This window comes from Bos grunniens, chromosome 29 (genome assembly GCF_055505025.1).
Source record: "Bos grunniens cultivar Pamir isolate PY7600 chromosome 29, Bosgru_T2T1.0, whole genome shotgun sequence".
Lineage (NCBI taxonomy): Eukaryota > Metazoa > Chordata > Mammalia > Artiodactyla > Bovidae > Bos > Bos grunniens.
In genome coordinates this window covers 1,899,413-1,923,041 of record NC_141193.1, presented here as the reverse complement: position 1 = coordinate 1,923,041, position 23,629 = coordinate 1,899,413, and the positions used below count along the sequence as shown (strand labels likewise).

General features: G+C 63.3%; 1 protein-coding gene and 1 long non-coding RNA gene across 19 annotated transcripts; both read right to left on the bottom strand.

Moving 5' to 3' along the window:
- Positions 1-2,041: 2,041 nt before the first annotated feature.
- Positions 2,042-4,237, bottom strand: LOC147341694 (uncharacterized). 2 transcript variants are annotated; one of them, XR_015157616.1, is made up of 2 exons: positions 3,559-3,772; positions 2,042-3,149 (listed from the first exon to the last, which is right to left on the bottom strand). It is a non-coding gene; the product is annotated as an uncharacterized LOC147341694 (long non-coding RNA). The 2 variants fall into 2 exon arrangements; XR_015157615.1 differs by having other exon boundaries at positions 2,730-3,149; positions 3,486-4,237.
- A 2,002-nt stretch (positions 4,238-6,239) lies between these two features.
- On the bottom strand, positions 6,240-23,226 carry TSPAN32 (tetraspanin 32). Of its 17 annotated transcripts, XR_015157604.1 has the most exons (10): positions 22,903-23,084; positions 21,945-22,059; positions 21,149-21,246; positions 15,787-15,861; positions 9,996-10,097; positions 9,464-9,550; positions 8,922-9,054; positions 8,098-8,181; positions 7,846-7,916; positions 6,240-7,448 (listed from the first exon to the last, which is right to left on the bottom strand). XR_015157604.1 is itself a non-coding variant. In XM_086383864.1 (9 exons), exons 1-9 carry the CDS (start codon positions 22,966-22,968, stop codon positions 7,345-7,347), a joined length of 864 nt encoding a protein of 287 aa, XP_086239990.1. In that variant the 5' UTR covers positions 22,969-23,087; the 3' UTR covers positions 6,240-7,344. The 17 variants fall into 17 exon arrangements, 13 of the variants coding, with proteins under 13 accessions (XP_086239990.1, XP_086240002.1, XP_086239991.1 ...); XR_015157605.1 differs by lacking the exon at positions 21,149-21,246 and having other exon boundaries at positions 22,903-23,091; XM_086383864.1 differs by lacking the exon at positions 7,846-7,916 and having other exon boundaries at positions 22,903-23,087.
- Positions 23,227-23,629: the final 403 nt, after the last annotated feature.

The following is a 23,629-nucleotide window of genomic DNA, read 5'->3' as shown; positions in this document are numbered from 1 at the left end:
GCTATAATTATTTCAAAGTAGAGTGTCAGAAAAAAAGTTGTAGGCTGTGAAATTTGAAAACCTCAATGAAACAAAAACATTGATAGAAAATTATGAATGGACCAAACTGACTCAAGAAGAAGTCAGATTAAGAATCGTCCTAGTTCACGAGTAGTCTCAGTTGAAGGAAAGTGTCTTCCTAGAGAAGGGTCATCTAAGGGACACAGAAGGAGTAACAAATACACCATGTTAGCTGTCTGCGGTGGTATGAGGCGACTTGGCCCCAAATGTGGTACAGCAAGTCCCCTGCATGCACACAAGCTCTGTTCTGAGATCACGCTTGTAAGTCTAAAAAGGTCGGCCCGGGTATCTAACTAACACTGTCGGCTATGTGGTCCTGTACTGTGATAGGTTTATAATACTTTTCACACAAATAATACATAAAAAAAAAAACACACACACACAAAAAATGAAGAAAACATTTTAAATCTTATAGGTGTGGTTCAGTTGCTAAGTCACGTCTGACTCTTTGTGACCCCATGGACTGCAGCACCGAGTTTACTCAAACCCATGTCCATTAAGTCAGTGATGCCATCCAGCCATCTCATCCTCTGTTGTCCCCTTCTCCTCCTGCCTTCAATCTCTCCCAGCATCAGGGTCTTTTCCAATGAGTCAGTTCTTCACATCAGGTGGCCAAAGTATTGGAGCTTCAGCTTCAGCCTCAGTCCTTCCAATGAATATTCAGGGTTGATCTCCTTTAGGATGGACTGGTTGGATCTCCTTGCAGTCCAAGGGACTGTCAAGAGTCTTCTCCAACACCACTGTTCAAAAGCATCAATTCTTCCTTCACAGGACAGCCCTCCATACGGTCACCACTCCCAGCAGAGTGAGCAAAGACGATAAGAGAACGGAAGCTGGGTCTAGCCTCAGAAGACACCTCATCACTGTCCCCTCATTCAGTTGTTGGAGGTAAGTCAGTCACTAGATCAGCCCACATGCTCTAGACAAAGTGGGTTGCATGGGGGTGTGACCAGTAGGAGGCAGGGCTTGATGAGACTAATTTATATGCTGCCTATCACAACAGATGGTAAAGAATCTGCCTGTAATGCAGGAGACCTGGGTTCAATCCCTGGGTCAGGAAGATCCCCTGGAGAAGGGAATGGCTACCCACTCCAGCATTCTTGCCTGGAGCATCCTATGGACAGAGGAGCCTGGTGGGCTACAGTCCATAGAGTTGAAAAGAGCCGAGCTGAGTGACTATCACTTTCACTATCACGACAGCGACTTGCCGTGTTGCCACATCTAGTGTCATAATCAATCCAACAGACGCTCAGCCAGGAGGAGGCTGCCTGCTGGGGAACGGCTGTCACCAGGACGACCATGGAGTGCTTGCTCGTGGCAAGGGAGAGATGTAACTTGACAGTGGAAATGCTGCTGTCCCCTGTGTGACAAGCAGGCCCGTGCTTCCCAAGCAGGGGCAGCAAGGACCCCACGCCTCACCTGTGCAGGGTTCCCTCTAAGGCGGGTGACTTGCCATCTCACCAAGCCTTCAGTGATCACTTCCAGTTACAAGAAAAACAGGGGAGAGAGGCACATTTAGACGGGCACCAGGAGGACGTCACCTTCAGAACCTGGGACCTTCGGGCCACTGACCCGGGCTCCCGAAATGGGCTTGTGGCTCGGGGAGAAATGCTGAGGGTGGGAGGAAACTGCTGTGAATCCGAAAAGACTGAGGAGACACACCCAGGGCAGGGGGCTCGACAGACTCTAGGCGTGAACAAGCCAGCAATAAGAGCTAAGATGGAAACGTGGTGGAAATGGAATGCAGATCGTGTTCTCAGCGCTGCCAGGGAATTATTGCTAACGTGGCCGCACAGCAGTGGGATTGTGGGTCTGCTGGGAAACAGCTTCCTTCTTTGGAGATGAATGCTGAACTACTTGTCTATGCAATTTCTGTGTCATGACATATGGAATCGACTTTAAGAGTCTTACATACACACATATCTTAAAGTAAACACACGTGTGTGTATGTGTATGTGTGTCTATATATAAAGAGAGAGAATGAGGAACGAGGTATTTATTCTACGGAACTGGTTCATGCAGTTGGGAGAGGGGCACATCTGAGCTCCATGAGCAGGTCGGCAGGCAGGAACCCAGGCTGGCTCCCTGTGTTTCACTTTTGAGGTTGAAATCCTTCTTCTGGGAAAACTCAGTCTTTGCTCTGAAGGCCTTCGAATGATTGGGCAAGGTCCACCCACTCGATGAAGGTGATCTGTTTTACTCCAAATCTTCTGGTTGAAATGTTCAATCAGACTTTGCTGTTGGTCCAGAGGTTAAGAATCCACCCGCCAATGCAGGGAACATGGGTTTGATCCCTGATCCAAGAGGATCCCACACGCCATGGGGTAACTGAGCCCGTGAGCACCACTACTGAGCCCTCACTCTGGAGCACGGGCTTTGTCACAGGAGAAGCCGCCGCATTGAGAAGCCTGCGCCTGCATCTATCGAGGAGCCCTGCTCGCCGCAGCTAGAGAAGAGCCACACGCAGCAAGGAAGACTCAGTGCAAACACACAAAAATGGTAATCTCATCGAAAAATACCTTCTGCAATATCTGACTGGTGTTTGACCAAATAGCTGGACACCAGGACCTGGCCGAGCTGACACATAAAATTAGCCTTTCCCGTGGATATATGTGTATTCATTATATTACTCTTTCTACTTCTTTTCTGTATTAAAGTTTTCATCAAAAGCTAAAGAACAAAGAACCTTTGTTCACAGACGTCACTATAAGGAAAGTGAAAGTCAGGTCGCAAATATGAGACAGTATTTACAATCCATGCAAGTAACAAGTGACTTCTACCCAGTAATACAGACTTCCCCACGCCTCAGAAGATAGAGACATAGGATCTGATTTTAAAAATGGGCAAAAGGCAGACATTTGGCAGAACAGGAAACAGAAACAGCCAATAATCATGTGAACGGGAAGTCATGTCTCCTGGACGCACAGACGTCTTCAGGTCTTGGGCAAGAACACGCGTGCGCTGCTGTGAGCGCTGGAATTGGAGCGAGCAGTGTGAGGACCGATGGGCCATGTCCAGGAGGGTGGCTTCTGCACATGCGGCGATACGGCACCCCACCTCTGGACGGGACCCTGGATCGGGTCCTCAGCCTGTGAGATGCGCCCCATGGGGGTAGGAGTGAACCTTAAAAATCAGGTGGTGGCGTACGGGCAGCCCTAGCTTCAGGGCTTCTATAAGTCTTTATTGAGACTTTGTTACTGTATAGCTTGTTTTATGTTTTTTTTATGTTTGGGTTTTGTGGCCCCAAAGCATACGGGATCTTGGCTCCCCAGCTAGGGACTGAACCCACATCCCCTGCGTTTGAAGGCAAAAGCTTAACCACTGGACCACCAGGGAAGCCCTGCTCCAGGTGTTCTTAGTCGGCACAAACCTACGCACGTGCCCACCCCCCGCCCCCGGTGTGCGGCTGCCCGCCCAGTCAGTACCTGGCTTTGTTTTTGAGTTTTTAGGTCTGTCCTAAGATGCAGAAAGCCAGAGGCCAGACATCTGTGCCCTCACCTGCAGGGACAGCAGCGTGCCCTGCGTCAGGACCACTCAGACACTTGCTTTCGTCGGCTCAGTCCACGGGCTGCTGACCCCTGCCGAGGAGATCTGGAGGAGGCATGGTAGGCCACTTGGGTGAAAACCGCATGGCAGAGCGCGAGTAATCCCTGTGAAAACAGGTCCTCACTGGGTCCGGGGGACAGAGCTGTGTGCCCCGCGCCTTGGACCCTGTGCACAGGAGGCGGAGGCCTTGTTTGGGCATCCGCTTTGCTTTCACCTGCATCCAGGCGGCACGTTGGGGTGCTGACTTTGAGCGACATGCAGAGTTGGTGGAGGTGCCCCCGGGGTTACAGGACTTGGTCCTTGTGACCCAGGGGCCCCAGGGCTGCTGGGGAAGCTGAGATGCAGAAGGTCAGTGCCAGTCCTGTGCGGGCACATAGTTGTGCCCTTTGCCAGGACCTCACCTCCCTTTGGGACACCTTGTTTGGCTCCCCTCTGGGCTGGGGAAGAGGTGGACCCCCGCACATGGGGCGGCAGGGTGACCTGAGCTGCCCGTCCTGAAGGGGGTGTCATCGGGCACTGGGTCATGTAGCTGGGCAGGCCAGCAGCGCCCCACTGCCCAGTGAGGTTGGGGGTCTGGACTCCTGTAAGGCCCTTGGAGCCCATGGCAGGCAGGCAGTGTCTCCTTCCCCAGTCAGCCCCATGCTGCCTGCTGGGCCCGCGCAAAGCAGAGGGCAGGGAGAGGAGCCGTCCCTGGGCCCAGCAGGACACCCCTACAGCTGGGTGCCCAGCCTGTCACAGTCGCGCGTCCAGCTCTGCACCACAATGCCGGACCTCCGGGAAACCGGCCTGCCCCCTGGTAGCAGGTTCACTGACGTGAGACCCCGTGTGGGTCAGGAGTCTCCAGAGAAACCGCACCAGTGGGCTGCCTGCATGCATGCTCAGTCACTCAGTTGTGTCTGACTCTTTGTGACCCCCCTGGACTGTAGCCCACCAGGCTCCTCTGTCGATGGGATTCTCCAGGCAAGAACGCTGGAGTGGGCCCCTTGTCCTCCTCCAGGGGATCTTTCCCACCCAGGGGTGGAATCACGTCTCTTGCGTCTCGTGCCTTGGCAGGCGGGTTTTTCACCGCTGGTGCCCCCTGGGAAGCCCACCAGTGGGATACCCGTCTCTACCCATCCGTCCGTCTTCCATTCACCCACCCTTCCGTCTCTCCATCCTTCCGTCCATACACCCCTCCACCTGTCATCCAGCCAATTACCTACCTGCCCCTCTATAAAGCATGTACTACGAGGAAACAGCTCGCGTGGTTACGGGGCTGGGAATGACCTGCTGTGGGCACACTGGCGGCCCAGGAAGGCCAGTTTGGTGACGTCATCCAGCCTGAGTCTGGAGGCCTGAGCCCCCTGATGCTGGAAACCGCAGTCTGAGGGCAGGAGGCGGTGCCTGGAGCCGCCCCAGCTCAGGCGGTGGGGCCGGAGGAGGGGCGTTCTCCTTTCCCCCATGTGCTCCGTTCAGGCCTCGGGGAACTGGCTGGTGCCCCCCAACATGGGGGAGGCCGCCTACTCTCCTGCGTCCACAGTTCAGTGCCAACCTCCCCGGGAAACACTACCCCCACAGCCTCCCCAGAAGTCGCGTCCCCTCTGGCGGGTCACGCTGAAACACTGCTGAACCCGGCTCCCCCTTCACGAGAAGGGCAGCGATGGTTCCCACCGGCTGGGCTCTCGCCCTGCACTTGGATTGCCCCCCACCCGCGCCCGTCCTTCCCTTACTTACCGACTTAACACCGTGCTGCTGGGCTGGTTCCTCCCGGATCCCTGTTTCTGGGCAAGGACCTGACCTTACAGCCAGAGGAGCAAGGCAAGCGGAGATGCCCTGGGCTCCCCGAGAGCCACCCCATACCCAGCTCCTCAAGGAGGAGACCCCATGGGATGGGGCCTTGGCGTCGTTTAGGACCACGGCTGGGACAGTGGGGTGACCGTGGCCCTGTGTCCTTAGGACATGCTAGTCAATGCCGCCATCTCCCCCAGATCAGGATGCACGGGGGTGGAGGCCACGGCGGGGAGGGCCCGCTTCCTGTGATTAGAATGAGCGGGCTGCTCACACACGCTCTGTCTCTCGTCCCCGTTGGGCCCTGCTTGCCTGGTTTTCAGTCCCAGCAAAGGGATGCTTTGAACAAAACAATGGTGACCTTGAGTTGGAAGGGGGAGCGTTCCCACCTGGCCCACCTGGGGCTCCCTTGCCAGTGGATTAAGGGGCCCCGAAGGGGGCCACGGTGACGGGATCAAGAGGAAATGCGGTCCTGCTCCTGAGTGAGGGCGGGATGAGGGGGTGATGAGGGTGCATGGCAGAGGTCACCACCGGGAGGAGGCCTTCCTTCCCAGCACCCTCCCCAAGAAGAGTGGGCTCGCCAGCAGGAGAAGCAGGTGGGAGGGCTCGGAGCAGGTGGGCGTGGGAGGGGAGAGGCGAGCCTGATGGCAGAGGGTGCCGGCCACAGCTTCCGGCGCAGACTCTTCTCCTGCACTCTCACATCCGATTCTACGAACTCTGACCGTGACACACCCCTTCTCTTCTCTTCTTCTTCGGTTTTCGCCATGCTGCACGGCCCCTGCCGTGGAAGCGTCAAGCGTACACCGCTCGACTGCCAGGAAAGTCCCTGATACGAGCCTGTTCCCTCTTCTTCCCACCACTGCTGGTGCCTTCCTTAAAGTTTATTTTGTAAGATGAGAAGAACAGACTGGGAGAGGAACACACCTCCCCAGAGGCCCTGGACGGTTACCAAACCCAGAACCGCAGAACCGCGAGACTTCTGCCCACGAGCTTCCGGCACAAGGCTGCTGTCTGTCCCTGGGGAGCTGCTTGTTCTGGGAGGTGTACTACGGCCTGTGTGTGACTGCGGGCAGCGGGCGTTGTTCACTTCGTCCCCGTTTGGCTGCACCTCACAGACGCTGCTCCTCACTGGGGAAGAAGCAGACTCTGCCGGTTTCGGTGGGGCGGGGCCGCACCCCCTTGGTGGAAGCCCCACGGGCCGTGTTTCCTTCTCCTTTGGCAGCTACGACGGGGCCCCCAAGCTGGGCTGGGCCAGTCCGGTGTCCCGCCCAGGACTCTGGGGCTTGAGCCGAGGATGCCAGTCGTCAGGTGGTCGGATGGCAGACACGGGGGCAGCAGCAGGCAGGATTTCTCAGACGCACCCCCGGGACTGTACACGCAGCATCACTACACGAGTGATTTCTCCTTACAACAGGGAAGTCACCCGGGTGGCCCTCACCTAGTCACCTGGGCCTGCAGATAGTCCTGCTTGGAGGGTCAGAGGGGAGCAGGAGCCCTCCTGCCTGCGATGTGAGGATGGGGGGCCGTGTGAGGAGGGGAAGTGGTCTCCGGAGCCGAGCAGCCCGTGGACAGCCGACATGGGTGGGGCCTCAGTCCTGACGCTGTGCAGAACTGAACTGCCTCCAGTCTGCTTGAGCCTGCAGTGGGTCCTCCCTTCTCCCCAGAGCCTGGGAGTGGGGGGCCAGGGAGCCCTGCCAAACCCACCCTCTATTCCCTCTGCCCGCACTCTCACCCCCTAGCCTCTCCCCAGAGTCTGCAGTTGACCCCTGCTCCCCCAACCCCCGTCTGCTTCAATGGAGGTGCTGGTCTGGTCAAGCCTCCTCTTCCCTGACCCCCCACCACGTGGAGGGAAACAGCTCCTCCCCTCCCACGAGGGTCACATGCGAGTCGAGACCGTAGCTTCTCCACTCCCGTGGGTAGGCGGGTGGGTGTCCTGGAGCAGCAGAAGCTGACCCGAGCGTCTGCTTGGACTCAGACGGCCCCCAGGAACATCTGCTTTGGACGGGTGCGGAGACGGGGATCCCTCCCGGATGCATCTGTAGACTCTGGGTTCCTGGGGAGGGTGGTCGCGGGCCCTGAGGGGCAGAGGGACGGTGAGGACGCGAGGGGCCGGGATCTGGGCCCGGAGGGCGGGCAGGTGGCCAGAGCAGAGGGGCTGGGTCAGCGGTGGAGGAGCCTGCGGCATGGATGGAGGCAGGGGGCTGTCCTGGGGGCCCCAGAGACGCCGCTGTGAGACTAGGTGTCTGCGGGGGCGGGGAGGGGGCGGAGCCTGCCTGGCGGAGTGCTTGCTGCCCCCCAAGGGCCTGCTCTCGGGTGTCGGCCTGGGCCCTCGGTCCAGGGGCCCCACAGCTGGGCAGAGGCGGGATCTTGGGAGCGGGAAGGGGTGGTGCTGTCTGCCCCCTGCCCGCACCTGCAGGCCCTTAGGACCCTTCTGGGGAGGTGGCGGTGGGGGTGGGGGGTGGGTGGGCCTACCGTTGGCTCACAGGGTATCTGCCCAAGCGGATGGTGAACCAGATGAAGGAGCTAAGCAGCATTGCGTACACCTGGTGGGCGGGGGGACAGAGCACATGTCCCAGCAGCTCTGGGGGCTCACCGCCCCCCGGGGAAGGGGGTCAAGGAGGTCCTGTCACCCCCAGGCCTGCTCCTCCCTGCTCCCTGTGCAGGGCGAGCCCTGCGGGTCCCCAGGACCCTGGGGGTAGGGGCCGCGGGGGTGGTGAGAGCTACCGTGAAGGCGAGGCCCAGGCCGATCAGGGTGGAGACGATGTTCCCGTGCACCCTCAGGAAGCTCTGGATCCCCCGCAGGCAGTCCTGGGCAGAGGGCAGCGTGTGGGCCCGGACCGCCCCTCCCGACCCGGGCACGGTGCCTCCGCAGGGGCGGGGGGCCCTAGCGGACACTGGGACCCAGGCTAGGGGTGCCACCCGTCCCAGGACAACTGCCCCGAGCTCCAGACAGGTACTTAAAACAGGCAAAGACAAGCAGGATGGAACCTGTCTCTGTGGGGACGAGGGGCTCCAGAGGCCCAGCGGGGCCTGCCGCTGGGTGTTAGGCCATGTGTCTGCCCCTCCAGGGCAGGCTGAGTCCCAGGTACCCCACTGAGGGTGAGGAGAGGGCACTGGCTAACAGGGAGGGGCGTTCCTGCCGCGTCTGAACCTCCCCGGCCTCCCCAGGCCGTGGCGCCCACAAAGGCACCCTATTTCCAGGGAAGAGGGAGGGGACCACCCCCCACTCTGAACCACTCAGAGGTGGCGTTCGGCTCCGGGGAAGGACTTGGCATTTGCGGGCAGGCAGGGGTGGAGGCCGGCTTGGTGTTTGTCCATCTGCCCCTGAATCCCTTTGACAGGCTCTCATCCCCGCCCCTGCGGCTGCACTTCCTCTTGGAATGCAACTGGGGTCCACCCTCCCACCCCCTCCCCCAGGGGTCTCTCCCCACAAGGCTTTCGCCGTTTCCCATGTTGCCTGCCTCAGAAGGTGCAGGAAGCCGGCCTTCACCCCCACTTTGCAGGCGAGGACCTGGGGCCTCCCACCCCCATCCCTCCACTGCCCTCACCTCCCCCCCAGCGCCAGGGCCCAGGGCACTGTGCTGGCTCCGTCAGGGCTGGGCTTCCAGCCATTTGCATCCTCCTGTCTGTTTCTTGGAGGGTGGCCAGGAGCCTCTTGCCAGAGATGGGGTGAGTTTGTTCCTGACCGGTGGGGGAGGGGAGACAGGGGGTGGGGGTGAGGGGAGGCCACTGTCCCTGCCTCCGACGCCCTCGTGGCCAGATTCAGGCCCAGGCTGACCTTCCAGGAAATGTCCTTCCGGCTTCGGGGTCCCCGGCACAGGCAGAGCTGCCCACCGCGCTCTGCGGGCGCTCAGCACAGCTCAGCCCCTGGGTCTCCTACCTTCCCCTGCCCTTCTAGACAGTTCTGACGGGAGGGTCTCAGTCCCTCAAGCTGGGAGCTGTACGAAGGAGTGAGCACCTGGGCCCAGCCGGGTCAAGTGAACCCAGCCCAGGCCAGCCGCCTCCCTGGGAGGGTCTGGGGGGCCAGTGGGTGGGTGTGGCGCTGCTCTGGGGCTGAGAGCCCAGGGATGGTGGCGAGCCCTGCCCTCACCTGTCTGGCAGCCTCCTCCCCCTGACACAGGTCGGCTTCCAAGCCCCCCAGGAGCCCAAGGGGCGAGCTCTTGCCACAGCACAGGAACTGCAGGAGCGGAAAAGGGAGGCGGTCTGCTCTGAGAACCCCAGGGGCAGAGGGGAAACTGAGGCATGACGTCCTCCCCCCGCCCTGCCCCCGGCCAGGACGGGGGCGCAGGGCCAGGAGGCTGGCTCTGTAGGGGACACCCAGCTCCCAGCAGCCCGGCCTGCGGGCACCGAGACCGGCTGTGTCACCTCCAGCTGGAAGCTCACGTGTGCACACGGGCTCTCACACTCCGCTCTGAACCCACGGACTCAGAAGCCAGGCCTCCCAGGGCGGAGGAAGACAGGCGCGCTCTGCCCTGCGCCTTGCCCCGCCGTGGCATCGGTGACCCAGGACCCTCAGCTCTGCACCTGGCCAGCTGGCTCTGGGGGACTGCTCCCCTGTGCCCCTTTTCTGGATGGCAGGCTGCTCAGAGCTGCGCCAGAGGGGGCCTCCCCCACGTGCTCACCGTGTCCTGGATGGCCACCAGCTCCTGCCGCCCGCTTCCGGATGTGCTCCTCAGCGCCCGCTCGTAGGCCCGGTCGTAGGCGTCCAGCACAGCGTCCTCCATCTGCACACAGGGCAGCGGGAAGGCCGTGCTGGTGAAGCTCACGTCCCTGACGGACCCGCTGACGACCCTCAGGTGCTGAGCAGCGCTCAACCGGCCTCCTCCTCTTGCTTCCTCGGGACCAGGCCCCCCAGGAGCAGGGCCTGTGTCCCCCGGGTGCTGGTCACAGGGGTTCCCGTGCTCCAGCTGTGGGGACTTCCCCCTAAGAATGATTGTTGATGCCACTCTTGCCCTTGGGGTCCCGCAGGGTAAACCAGCTCTTGTCTTACGGTGGGAGGAGGGCCTGGCCTGTGTCCACCTGCTTCTGTTGATCTGGAAATGGACAGTGGGGAGGGAGAGCGAAGGGTGGGCCTGGGGGAGACAGCCAGGAGCCGCCTCGTGCCGGAGTTCAGCTCACAGGGATGGTCCAGGTCGTCCCCCAGAACCATCTGGTACATTCCAGAAGGCCCAGGCAGCTGGGGTGCAGGCAAGCCCTAAAAGCCCAGGGCTGGCCATGGGCACCCAGGGCTGATGAGGCCCCTTGAGGCCGACAGAGAAGAGCAGCAAAAGGGCCTGGCCAGCTGTGCCGTCACCCTGTGCCCCTTCCCCAGGCCTCCTTCCATCTGCCCAGCTAAACGTCCCCTCCTGCGCCTTCTGAAGTGCCCTCCCCTTGCCAAGTTACTTCGCCAGAGGCAGACTGGAATCTTGCCTCCTCCAGGGAGTCTTTGGTGATTGTGCTGGAGTCACTGGTCTGGCAGAGGCAAGGCCTCTGAGCTCCCCTGCCCTCCTTCCCCACCTCAGAGACCCTGAGCCCAGCCTCCCTTCCCTTCCTGCCCCTGAGTCGTGTGCCCACTGGGATAGGTGGGCGGGTGCTCGGGGGTACCCTGCTCTGGCCACTCACCCCGCCCTCCGGAAAGGACCCGGCTTCCCCACTCCCAGCCTGGAGGACTTGGGGGCCGGCGGGCGGGGGGGCACTCTTGCCCAGTGCTGCCCAAAGCCCTGGTGCCCCTGTAGGGACAGGCGTATCTGCACCCCCAACATCGCGCTCCGAGCTCATTGCTCTCTTGGTGAGACCCAGATCTCCGAGCCTCGCAGATGCTCCAGCCGCTCTGTTCACTACCCGAGGGGGAGGTGGGCAGCGTCCTGGGCGGGGGGCCAGGCGCCAGGCTGGCCACCCCTGCAGGAGGCCTGGCGAGGGGGCCCTCTCCTGGGGGTGGAGACCGGGTGGGCTGTCCTAGTCTCTGTGGGAGGAGGTCTCGGGGGGGCCTGTGGGGGGAGCAGAGCCAGCCTGGGGTCAGGGGTACAGGAGGCCGTGACAGGGGCCAGCCCCCCCTACCCCTCACTAGGGCCCAGGGAGACCCTGGCCCCTCTGAGTGCTACCAGGAACACTGGCTGGAGGGGCACGCCCACCGGGGCTGAGCTGTGGGTTCTTCCCCCTCCTAGCTCCCCACCCGCTCCCGACCCCAGAAAGGGGGGCCATGGGCTCCTCTTTCCAAGTGGGGGCCATGAGCTCCTCCTCCAGGTGAAGAGGTGGATCCGACAAAGCCACACCCCTGCCGGAGACCCCTGGCCTGGATGTGGGGCTCGTCTGACTCTCCTGAGGCCCGGTGCCTGGGTGGGTGGTGCTCCACAGACGGACCCCATCCCCGGGCTCAGGGGTCCTGTGTGTCTTTAGGAGAGAAATTCATGGGGGGCTGGGAGGTCTCAGAGGCCCTTGGATCCCAAGATTTGGGTGCTCCCTGCAGGGCGCCCTAATCTTTAAGCCCGATCTCCCAGGGCTCTGGGGGACACCCCTCAGGACAGGGTTTCTAGGCTGCTGAATACAAACCAAGGGCCTGGGGCGTCCCTGCCAGGCCAGCTCCCCACGAGGACCCCTCCCAATCTTACCACTGACCACCCTCCCATAGTCTGCTAACCTGCCTGGCGGGGGATGCCTGGGGGGCGGGGGCAGTAGGAGCTGCAGGTGGTGTGGAGCAGCCCCCGGTGGCCCAGGGCCGGCTCTGGCGGCTACTGGACCGTGGGGGCGGGGAGTGGCCCCGAGGGGCGGGGCCCAGCCCTGGAGCTGGGGGACGCGCAGCCTTTCCCCAGCTCAGGCACCGCGCACTCAATCCGTGCCTGAATTATTAAGCGGGGCCTGGCAATTCATCGCCCGCAGGCCTGTCTGGGGACTGGGCAGAGCGGCTCTCAGGCGCCCTCAAGCTCTGTATTCACAGCACGACTGCCTAGTCCTGCTGAACGCCCGCCAAGCTTCAGGGCACCTACCAGGGCCTGAGGCTGGGAGGGGGGCCAGGGGCCGGGAGAGGGGGGCAGGGAGTGGTCAGGGCCTGCGGGATGGCTCCGGGACCACCGGAAGTCAAGGCCATCCTCAGGTAGACAGGCCATCTGGACCCCGTGTTTCAGGATCTCTCAGGGGGTGCCAGGGGAGAAATGGGGGTGAACAGACCCCTTAGAGCAAACAGCGCGGCCCTTTGAGGGTCTCTGCTCCGGCCTCCAGGAGGACCCCATGGAAAGAGGGATCTGCTGGCCCGGGTTGGCCTCGATGCCAAGGGCCCCCAGGTGCCCGGGGTCGGGGGCACAGGACAGGTGGCTCCTCGGCCCCTGCCACCTGGGGCCCGCACCCTCGTGAGAGCGAGTGACGGAGGTCAGACCCGGGCTCGGCGGCTGCAAGTGGGTTCCGCTTGTCCCTTCACCTGTGCTGATTCATTCCCGCACACGGGGAGGTCTTCATACTCCTTTACAGACGAGGACACGGAGGCCCAGGAAGGTGGGCCGATCGCCCAAGAGCGCAGGACGCAGGGCTGACCCCACCCAGGCCCCCCTGCGCCCACTCAGGTGTGGGAGGAAGCCCCAGCCCCCACTGGGGCCTGCCAGGGCCCTGAACCCTGGACCCCAAAGGCCAGCTGCAGCACAGACCAGACCAGAATGATTTCTGTCGGGGGTGGCAGGGGCTGTGCAGGGAGGAAGCCCAGCTGGGTCCTGTCTGCTTCCACCCCTTCCCCTTCCCAGAGCGGGAGCCCCAGAAGGGTTTCGGCCTGTGGGCCCCGCCCCTGCAGAACCGCCAGCCCTGATCTGGGAGCTGTAAACACACAGGGTCAGAGTCAAGACAGGGGGCTGCAGCTGCCCCGGGGGAGCTGCCCGGCCGGGCACCCTGGCAGCTGTCTTGGCAGGGACCACCCGTGTGGTGACCCTGACCTCGCCTGGCCCGGCAGCTCCTGGGTGGGGGGCCAGCAGCCTGGCTCGGTGCTCCCTGGTCTCCGAGAGCCGAGGCTGCCTTTCCGGGCCCCGACCCCCCAAGAACCAGAAGGAATGCTCTTTTCCCCTCTGGTCAGGGGTGGGTGACCCCAGATGATCCCAGAATAGTGGTGAACGGTTTGGGGTGATCTTTGGGCAGCTACGGGAAAAGAGGCGTTGACTCAGGTCTAAGAGCCCTGACAGTGGCCCCTCTTGCTCCGGCTCTGCCAGGGTGACCTGGTCCCCTCCCCACCCCCATGGGCCTGAGCCCCTCCATCTGCAGACCAAGAGGATGGCACCGCCCTGCAAGGTCTGGGGATGCCCCCTCAACTCCAAGAAGTTCAGCGGTGGTGGGGCGGGGACAGGGGAACCAGGCCGGTGCTGTGGATAAGGCAGGGCAGGCCAGAGTGGGTAAAGAGAGAGGGTGAAAGTGTGAGTCGCTCAGTCGCGTCCGACTCTTGTGACCCCATGGACTGCAGCCCACCAGGCTCCACTGTGCATGGAATTGTGCAGGCAAGAATCCTGGAGTGGGTTGCCATTTCCTTCTCCAGGGGATCTTCCCAAGCCAGGGCTCGAACACGGCTCTCCCGCACTGCAGGCAGACTTACCCGCTGTCACCAGGGAAGCCCTCTGGGCTTTAGCGTGGGTAACCACACGCCTGAAAACGCACAGCACAAACTTGGTCTCCTGACCCAGCTGTCCTGCATGCTTCATGAACACCTTGGGGCGCCCGTGCAACCAGGGGCCAGGGCCGCTGGGATCCCTGATACACGGTCAAACACGCCGCTGGTCACCTGCCTGCCTGGAAACCCAGGATCCTCCAGGGCTTCCCTAGTGGCTCAGTCGATAAAGAATCTGTCTGCAATGTGGGAGACCTGGGTTCAATCCCTGGGTCAGGAAGACCCCCCACCTGGAGAAGGAAATGGCAACCCACTCCAGTATTCCTGCTTGGAAAATCCTGTGGCCAGAGAAGGCCGGCTTGTTACAGTCGCAAGAGTCAGACACGACTTAGAGACTAAACCGCTCCCCTCACCAGTGTCCTCCAGCAGGACTCACCGTGGTCTCCCCGGGCTTGTCCTTATGGAGTGCAGGGGAATCTTAAGCCCAAAGAGAGGAGAAAGGCGCGCTCGGGGTCTCGGAAAGTCTGTCTGGACAGGGCCTGTGGGGCTGGGCTCCCCAGGGTCTGCTCTGGGGTCTGGCCTGGTCTGGGCTCCCTCAGGCGAAGCCTGGGCCTGGGTTCTCCTGCCTGGCTTGTGTCCGCTCCTGGGGGCTGGGGGGAGGCCTCTACAGAGAAGCCCCTTTGGGAGGGGCACCCAGGGGCTGCCCTTCAGACTCACAGCTCGGCTGGGAGCGAAGCTGAGCCTGTCAGGGCCACAGGCACAGGGCACGGGGGGTGCTGGCCAGCCCTGCTCTGCCCTTGGGATCGGCCACATGGACCAGCGGCGCCCCCTCCTCAACAGACTGCGGACCCTCCTGGCCCCGCCAGGCCTCGGCCTCTGCAAACAGAAGCCCATCTGGGGCTGCGTCCCCCGTCTCTCTGAACCTCTTGGGCACCCATTTCCTCTGTCCGGCCACAGAAGTTCTGACCTTGACCCCGAGCCCTGGTCTGGGAGGACTCAGCTTCACTCATGGACTTGACCAGTCCCGTTTCCCAGGCAGGCTTTCAGCTGTGTCTCAGGGCCTGGAGTTCAGGCAGAATTTCTGGAAGGCCAGGCGGTCCCCGCCCCCCGTCACTTGGGAGCGATCCCTCCCGAGCTATGGTCCTGCCCTCCTCCCTGGGGTGGCACCCACCCTAGACCCGGGCCCGCAGGCCTCAAGCCCCATTGTCCAGGGGCTGGTGTCCCGCGTGACTGCGTTATCTCAGAACTGGGGCCTCCCTCCCTGCCAGCCTCGAGCCGCCCCGGGGTCCCTCAGAACCAGCAGCAACCAGAGATGGAGGGGTGGGTGGACGGAGGAAGGAGAGGAGAACGGAGCACCCCCCCCCCCGCCCCCGCAAAGGGACCCACGCCCACCATCGCCACGGTCACCACCAAAGTGAACATCCCTGGGAACAGCCCCTGGTGACAATGGAAGGAGCAGGTCACCAGGCAGCCCGCCTGCAGGCAGGTCAGGGCCGCCCTGAAGGACCGCTGGACACCCTGTCCCCTGTCCCGCAGCCCCTGCTGCTAACGGGCCTCTCTCCTGGCCAGGCCCGGCCCCCGTCAGGGTGCAGTCCTCGAAGGTGCGTTTTTCTGGAGCCGACCCCTCCAGTCAACCCTGCAGGCCTGGGAGGCTCCCCTCCACCAACCCCCCAGGTGCCATCTTCCGGGCCCCGGGGGGGCCTGCCCCCTTCCTGCCCCAGGAGCTGCCGCTCTCAGCCCAGCAGAGGGCCGGCCCGCAGGCAGAGAGTGTCCCCAGCATGGTCCCCACACCCGCCTGCCTCCCCCGGGGGCCGCAGGAGAGAGGGAGCAGGGCCTCCCCTGCGTGGCGGGGCCGCGCTTACCTGAGTGGGGCTGTGGGCCCTCCAGAAGGCCGCCTGTACGAGGGCGCAGAACACCAGGGCAAAGCTCAGGAAGGCCTGGGAGGGGCAGGGGAGGAGGCACCCTGAGTCCAGGCCCCGCCGCGGCCTGGCGGCTCCCCCTGCCACAGGCAGACCTGGGGCGGCGGGCACGCTGGCTCCCAGGCCTCGCTAGGCCCTTCTCAGGAGGCCCCCACGGCCGGCTTTGGCTTCCCAGGACCCCAGGGAGGCGGCGGTCAGGCCCCCGGATGAGGCAGCCCTCTGTGCCTGCGGCCAGGAAAGGCACCAACCCCAGAAGGGCCGGGCAAACCTTCCCTGAGCCTGAGATTCAGATTCAGAACAAGTGCCCCCTTTCAAGTGGCCTGGCCTGGAGGGGCGGCTCGGGGATGTTGGCTACACTTGGAAGTGCTGTGCTTAGTCACTCAGTCGTGTCCGACTCTGTGACCCCATGGACTGGCGCCCGCCAGGCTCCTCTGTCCGTGGGAGTCTCCAGCCAAGAATACTGGAGTGGGTTGCCATGCCCTCCTCCAGGGGATCTTCCTGACCCAGGGATCAAACCCGGGTCTCCTGCATTGCAGGTAGACTCTTTACTGACTGAGCCATCAGGGAATCGCTTGGATAGGAAGGGCCTTTTCCAGAAGCGACAGCTGGTTTTGCTTGGTTTTCTGAAACAGGCCTCCCAGAGGTTCAGGAGCTGGGGTTCTGGCCAAGAGCATGGCCCAGTGGCCACCCTGAGATGGGGTGACTCCCAGCGGAGGTGCTCTTCTTCCCACCGGTGTGCTCCCCAGGACCCAGCGGGCCTGTCCACCTCCTGCCCATGCCTGGGCCTCGGGCTTTGGCGGACCCTTTCTCTCATGGGGGTTCTGAAGCTGACGAGTATTTGTCCCCTCCCCCGAAAACACACAAATGTCCCCAAAGCTCTTTTGTGGGTCATTTCAGAGGCTCACCCCAGGCTGCCCCTGGGACATCCCCCACTGTAGTCTGACTGGTCACTTCGTGCTGGGGATGCTCCCATTCAGGCTGAGCCTCCTCCGGGAGCTCTGGACGGTCAGTCCGCCTGCTGACCACCTGGCCCAGAGGTCTGGAGTCCGGTATCGCTCCTTCCCGGGAGCGGGACTGTCTGCCGCCTGGGGCCGGTGTGGCCAGGCTCTCCCAACCCAGGGTCTTACTGGGGTGACACCAGAGAGTCCACGGCCAGCACGGGGCCCATGGCCAGCATGGAGGGACACGCAGGTGCAGACAGACACGCTGACAGTGCCCGGGCTGGACGGGGGTGAAGAAGACTGTTCTGTTCCACACTTGGTGGAGGGGCTGCAACCAGGAGATGGGGGGCCAGCCCACCGGCTCCCAGACTCCATGCAGGGACAGGGACCTCCAGCTCCGCTCAGGGGTAGGAGGCCCACCAGCTTCCACCCCACGTTTTCTCCTGCCTGCCCAGGGGTCCACCAGGCCTCAGTCTCCAGATGGCTCTAGGATGCCTCTTCCTCCCCTCCCTCCTCCCCCTCCTCCTCTCTTTCCTCTCCCTCCTCCCCTTCCCTCTCTTCCCTCTCCCTCCTCCCTCCCCCTCCTCCCTTCCCTCTTCTCCCTCCTCCCCCTCCCTCTCTTCCTTCTCCCTCCTCCCCTTCCTCCTCACTTCCCTCTCCTCCTCTCCCTCCTCCCTTCCCTCTCTTCCCTCCTCCCCTCCTCCCTTCCCTCTCTTCCCTCCTCCCCTCCCTCCTCCTCCCTCTTCTGTTCCTCCCGCTCCTCCTCCTCCCGCCCCCAGGCTGGCCAAGGGCCCCTTTCCCCATCTGGAAGCCATTGCCCAGCGCTGCCTCCCAGGCTGGAGGCCCGGAGCCAGCTCAAGGGACTAGCATTTTCCAGGAACTGTTCCATTCCCCGGGAGAGGGAGCATCACTCCGGCCCGCCCGCCCACCCGTTCGCCTTGCACGAAGGGTCCTGGGTGGCACACGGGCCGCCTGTGCGCTGAGGCACTGGGTGCGGTGGGCCCCATGCCTGCCGCCCTCTCTGCTGATTCTAAACAACAACATAAATAAATCCAAATGGCTTCCTTGGCGCAGCGGCCAGCCCTGCTCTCAGCCGCGCATTTCCTGTGTGCGAGGCTGGTTTGGGAGGGGCGGGGGCAGGAAGGGGGAGCAGCAGGAAGATGCAGGGCAGGACGGGAAAGATCACCCTCTCCTAGCCCTCCCGGGGGCTCGCACGCTCCTGACACACACAGAGGCCAGACACAACACTGCACCCCGGGGTGCACACATGGGCCCTGCTCACCGGGCGGGCGCGGGATGGGGTCCCCCGGCCCCCTGCTCCCCCTCACCCCCTCCGGGGGCAGTGCTGGGGGCCCACGGGAGGCTGGGGTGCAGCAGGAGGCCAGTCGTGGGGCCCAAGCCGCGTCCCTGGCAGGGAAGCAGAACCGAGGCCCTGGTGCTCCCGGGTCCCTGCCCCAGAGCAGGTCGCAGAGCGCGGTGGTCGGGGGAGCTGGGAAGACCCTGGCCAACTGGAGCCTTCGGCAGAAGCAGCTTCAGACCGCGGCTTTGCGCCTAACACCATGGCGCCCCCTGGCGGTGGACGCGGCAGACTGTCGCCGCCGGGACCTCCGGGTCTGGCCCCGCTGCCGGCAGCCTTGACCTCCAGCAGTGAGCCCCTGTAGCAGCCCCAGGCCTTAGGGCTCCCCTCCGGGGGGACAGTCCACTTGCCTGGTCGGATGCCCCTGGGGCCTCCCTCCCTCCCCAGCCCAGCCGGACCATACAGGCCAGGTTGGTAGCACTGCCCACGCTCCTGTGGGGTCCTGGTTGCGACCCAGCTGCCAGATGGGCCTCCAGCACACCAGGCCCCGGGCCCGGCTCTGGGACGTGACTCTGCCCCGGCCTTGGTGTGTGGCTCAGTCGTGTCCGACTCTCTGCGACCCCATGGACTGCAGCCCACCAGGCTCCTCTGTCCATGGGATTTTGCAGGCAAAGATACTGGAGTGGGTTGCCATTTCCTCCTCCAGGGGATCTTCCCGACCCAGGGATCAAACCTGGGTCTCCTGCACTGCAGGCAGATTCTTTACCCACTGAGTTACCTGGCCTTGGAGGTGTCTGTAACCCAGGAGTCACTCAACACATTTGCTGACACCACTGGCCGAGACCCCTGCCAGCCGTGGGGACCCAGAAGGCTGCCAGGGAGCCCAGGGTTGTCAGCTTCAGAGTACACCTGGGGAAACAGCCCCCAGCAGGAGCTCCCGGGGGGGCCGCCTCATGAACTGCTCCCAGGGTAGGGGTGCGGTCTGCAGGCGCAGAGGGCTGGAAGCCAAAAAGTGGGCACCGCAGGGACCCTTGGAGGCCCAGGAAGGCTAGACTTGGTGTTTCGGGGAGCCTGAGAGGGACTGGGGGTGCAGCTGACACCACGGGGCACCAGCCAGGAGCTGAGGCCCTAGTTCAGGCAAGAGACGGCAGCTTGAGCCCACAGCGGACACCACAGTCCTTGGGGAGGCGGGGCTGGTAGGTGCAGCAGGACAGGCCACTTGGAGGAGCAGGTATGGGGGCAGCAAGGGCCCCTGCAAGGGGCGAGATCAGGGCAGGGGAGGGAGCCCCACCGCTGGCAGCTGCCACGGAGGGCATGCAGCTCGGGAGGAGCCCGGGGTCTAGGGGCCACAGCCAGTCCTGACCTATGGGCGAACCGATCGGGCCTGGCCTCATCCTAAAGGGTGGAATTCATCCGAACTGTGTTCCCAGAGCTTCCTGTGTCACAGAACCAGACCGTCCCGGGCCTCGGATCAGCACCCAAGGCTGGGAGGGCCGACGCTGCCTTTCAAAGCCCCAATGGATGATGGGGATGAGGTAGAACGCCCATCACACCACCCCTGGGGAAGGGTGCCCAGGTGGAGGGGTCCTGGCTGTCCTGGGTAAAAGAGTCCTGACTCTCCTGGGTGGAGGGGGTCCCAAATGTCCCAGGTTGAGGGGTCCTGACTCCCGGGTAGGGGGTTCCGACTGTCCCAGGTTGAGAGGTCCTGACTCCCCCGGGTGGAGGGGTCCTGACTCCCAGGTGGGGGGGTTCCAACTGTCCCAAGTTGAGGGGTCCTGACTCCTGGGTGGAGGGGTCCTGAATCCCAGGTAGGGGGTTCTGACTGTCCCGGGTGGAGGGGTCCTGGCTCCCAGGTGGGGAGGTCCTGACTCCCAGGTGGAGGGGTCCTGACCCGGGTGGAGGGGCCCCGACTGTCCCTGGTTGAGGGGTCCTGACTCCTGGGTGGTTGAGGGGTCCTGACTCCTGGGTGGGGGGGTCCTGACTCCCGGATGGAGGGGTCCTGACTCCCAGGTGGAAGGGTCCTAATCGTCCCTGGTTGAGGGGTCCTGACTCCCGGGTGGGGGGGTTCTGACTGTCCTGGGTGGGGAGGTCCTGACTCCCAGGTGGAGGGGTCCTGACTCCCGGGTGGAGGGGTCCCAACTGTCCCTGGCTGAGGGATACTGACTCCCAGGTGGGGGGTCCTGGGTGGGGGGTTCCGACTGTCCTGGGTGGGGGGCTCTTGACTCCCGGGTGGAGGGGTCCTGACTCCCAGGTGGGGAGGTCCTGACTCCCGGGTGGAGGGGTCCTGACCCGGGTGGAGGGGTCCCGACTGTCCCTGGTTGAGGGGTCCTGACTCCTGGGTGGAGGGGTCCTGACTCCCAGGTGGAGGGGTCCTGACTCCAGGTGGGGGGGCTCCGACTGTCCCTGGTGGAGGGGTCCTGACTCCCAGGTGGGGAGGTCCTGACTCCCAGGTGGAGAGGTCCTGACTCCCGGATGGGGGGTCCTGGGTGGGGGGTTCCGACTGTCCTGGGTTGGGGTATCTTGACTCCCGGGTGGAGAGGTCCTGACTGTCCCTGGTTGAGGGGTCCTGACTCCCGAGTGGAGGGGTCCTGACTCCCAGGTGGGAGGTCCTGGGTGGGGGGTTCCGACTGTCCTGGGTGGGGGGTTCCGACTGTCCTGGGTGGGGGGGTCCTGACTCCCAGGTTGAGGGGGGTCCTGACTCCTGGGTGCAGGTTTCCGACTGTTCTGGGCGGAGGGGTCCTGACTCCCAGGTGGGGGGTCCTGGGTGGGGGGTTCTGACTGTCCTGGGTTGGGGGGTATCCTGACTCCCAGGTGGGGGGTTCCTACTGTCCCAGGTGGAGGGGTCCTGACTCCGGGGTGGGGAATTCCAACTGTCCTGGGTGAGGGGGTCCTGACTCCCAGGTGGGGGGTTTGCAACTGTTCTGGGTGGAGGGGTCCTGACTCCCGGGTGGGGGGTCCTGACTCCCGGGTGAGGGGGTCTTGGCCATCCCACACCCCTTGGGCTTTGCTTTCCTTAGGGACACAGGGGTGAGGCGGGCTCCCTCAGCCCCCAGCTTGGGGCACTCACCGCAGCCATGAGGCCCCCGGCCCCTCTCACAGTGGCTGCGGCGCTCAGCATGGCCCCCAGGGTCAGGAGTGCAGCCAGGGCAATTCCAGCGGAGAAGGCTGGGGGTAGAGAGAGGCGTCAGGGTGCCCAGGCAGGGGTCCTGGGTGCGCAAGAATGGACTCGGGGCTGCTGGGCTCCCGGGGGCCCTGAAGGGGCCTTGTCTCCTCAGCAGGGATGTGCCCCCACCTTCCTGCGCTGCCCCTCCCGCCCGTCCCCTCTCCCCTCCCCTGGGGGCCATCAGAAGCCCGTCCCTGCCCCCAGGCCCAGCTGACAGGCTGGTAATCTTATCAGTCCAGGCCCAGCCCCAGGCTTCCTGCTCCCGGGGCTCTGGGGTTTGGGGCTCGAGATAAACACGGGAGGCCTGGGGCTAGGACCATGGTAACCCCGCCAGCCTCGGCTTTCACCACATCTGCCCTCCTCAGCCTCTTGTGGTCTCTCCTGAGGCCAAGACACCCAGGGGTGGGGTTGGGGGGATAGGATGCCATCTCTGTGAGCTGTTCAAGGCCTCATTGTGGGTGAGCACCCCTTCCTACCTCCCGACATACCCACGCTGCCCTAGAGGCCCAGGGAAGATCCAGGCAGACCTAGGCTCTGCGGGGGGAGCTGGGACCTCAGGGCAGCCCCTCCTGCCTCTGACCCCGCTGCCTGCCCCAGCCCAGCTTCTCTCAGCAGTCCTCACCCCAGCCCAGGGCTCCTCCCCAGCTGCCTTTGCTTCTGAAGCCCCTCCCCAGCAATGGCTGCCCACAGCATCACTCACCCCAGTGGTGCAAGGCCTCATAGGTGGTCCTGTCTGCGGACACGGGGCCGATGACAGTGAAGTGGGGCCCAAAGTAGCTGAGCGCGGCTGTGGCGGCCATGGCAGAGCTCAGGAGCTGCAGGCAGGCACGTACAGCTGGTGGGCGCGGGGCTGGGCACCGACCCCCACCAGCCGTCTCCAGCATCCTGGTCTCATGGGACAGGGTCAGCTTCAGGGCTTCCAGGTGTTCTGGGGGTGGCCTCAGGGGTGTCTTTGCTGCAGACAGCTACCCCCACACCGTCACACACAGACATCCCATCACAGACACCACACCACACACACACACCACCCATCACACACACAGACACCCTATCACACACAAAGATGCCCCATCACAGACACCCCGCTACACACACAGATACCCCATCACACACACAGATACCCCATCACACACAGATACCCCATCACAGACACCCCACTACACGCACAGACACCCCATCACACACAGATGCCCCATCACACACACAGACGCCACCACACACACCACACAGACTCACGCTCACACCCCCCCTGCCAGCACGACACTCACTATCCTGCACCTCCAAGGGCCCAGAACCTCCGGTGGTTCCATCTGAGGGTGGACACCCCCAGCCCTCTCAGCTCCCCCTCTCTGTGAGAGCACCTCCAAGGGCAGGAGGCCAGCCCCCAGCCCGCACCCCTGGGGGACCCCTCTCCGACCCCAGTTCCCCAGCCACCCAAGGCCCTCAGGCCTCCAGCAGGCCCCTTGCTGCCCAGCAGGAGGATGCACACTGCTCAGGGGGCACCTTTCGCTGCCGAGACTTTGCCCCCAGGACCCCAGGTGCACGCTCACGGGGGCGGGAAGGCAGGTGTGTGTGTTAGGGGGAGGACCCACAGTTCTGGAGACCCAGGAGCACGGCGCACCCCACCCCTGCCGCGTCCTGCCCAGCCTGCCTCTTACCAGAACAAAGAGGCTGGTGGCCAGCATCTGGCATTTGGCCACCCTGACTCGACTGCAAGGCTCCATGGAGGTCCGTCTGCTCTCCTCTGCTCTCCACTCCCCTCCCCACCCTCTCCTCTCCTCCCCTCCCCTCCCTCTGTGGTTTTGGTTTCCAGCTGGGCGGGGACCTCAGACCACAGTTCCCCGCAAGGAGCTGGGTTAGGTTGGTCACCCATCTGCCTGTCAGCATACCCAGGAACTGAGCCTCTGGGTGCCCCAGAAAAAGGGCAGGGAGGAAGGGGAGCAGGGCAAGGCCAGCTTCCGCCCCCCTGCAGCCCCTCCCCTGGCCCAGGCCCCCAGGACATGAGCAGATAAACGAGGCCTCCCTGAGGGGTGCGCCCTGCTCCTGGCAGGGCCGTGGAGGACCCTGGGAGGAAGTGGGTGGGTGATAGAGGGCGCCTGGGTGGGGGTGAGCTTCCCGTCCTGGGAGTGTGCAAGCAGAGGCTGGACCCCCGTGAGTCCTGCCTCGGGCTGCTGTCCTTGCAGGACTTTGGGAGAGAGGCCGTATATGAACTTCTCTATCGAAACACTGTCTTACGAAACATCTTTCGAAATGTTCTGTGACATCAAAATTTTCCAAAAAGCCACTTGATTTTCGATGCTTCAGCGGCACAGATGAGTAATTTAGAGCGGAGTGTGCAGGGGGAGGGGGCTGGGCCCCTCTCTGCACCCACATTGAGGCTCTGTC

Bases quoted from the DNA above. Each gene is read 5' to 3' on its own strand.
- TSPAN32 (XM_086383876.1), bottom strand. From the start codon at position 22,968: ATGGAGCCTTGCAGTCGAGTCAGGGTGGCCAAATGCCAGATGCTGGCC. The intron at 7,917-8,097 runs GTAGCTCTCACC...CCCGCCCACCAG, and splicing joins GCCTGGGCCTCGCCTTCACG to GTGTACGCAATGCTGCTTAG. The intron at 7,449-7,845 runs GTAGGCCCACCC...TCTGCCCCTCAG, and splicing joins AGATACCCTGTGAGCCAACG to GGCCCGCGACCACCCTCCCC.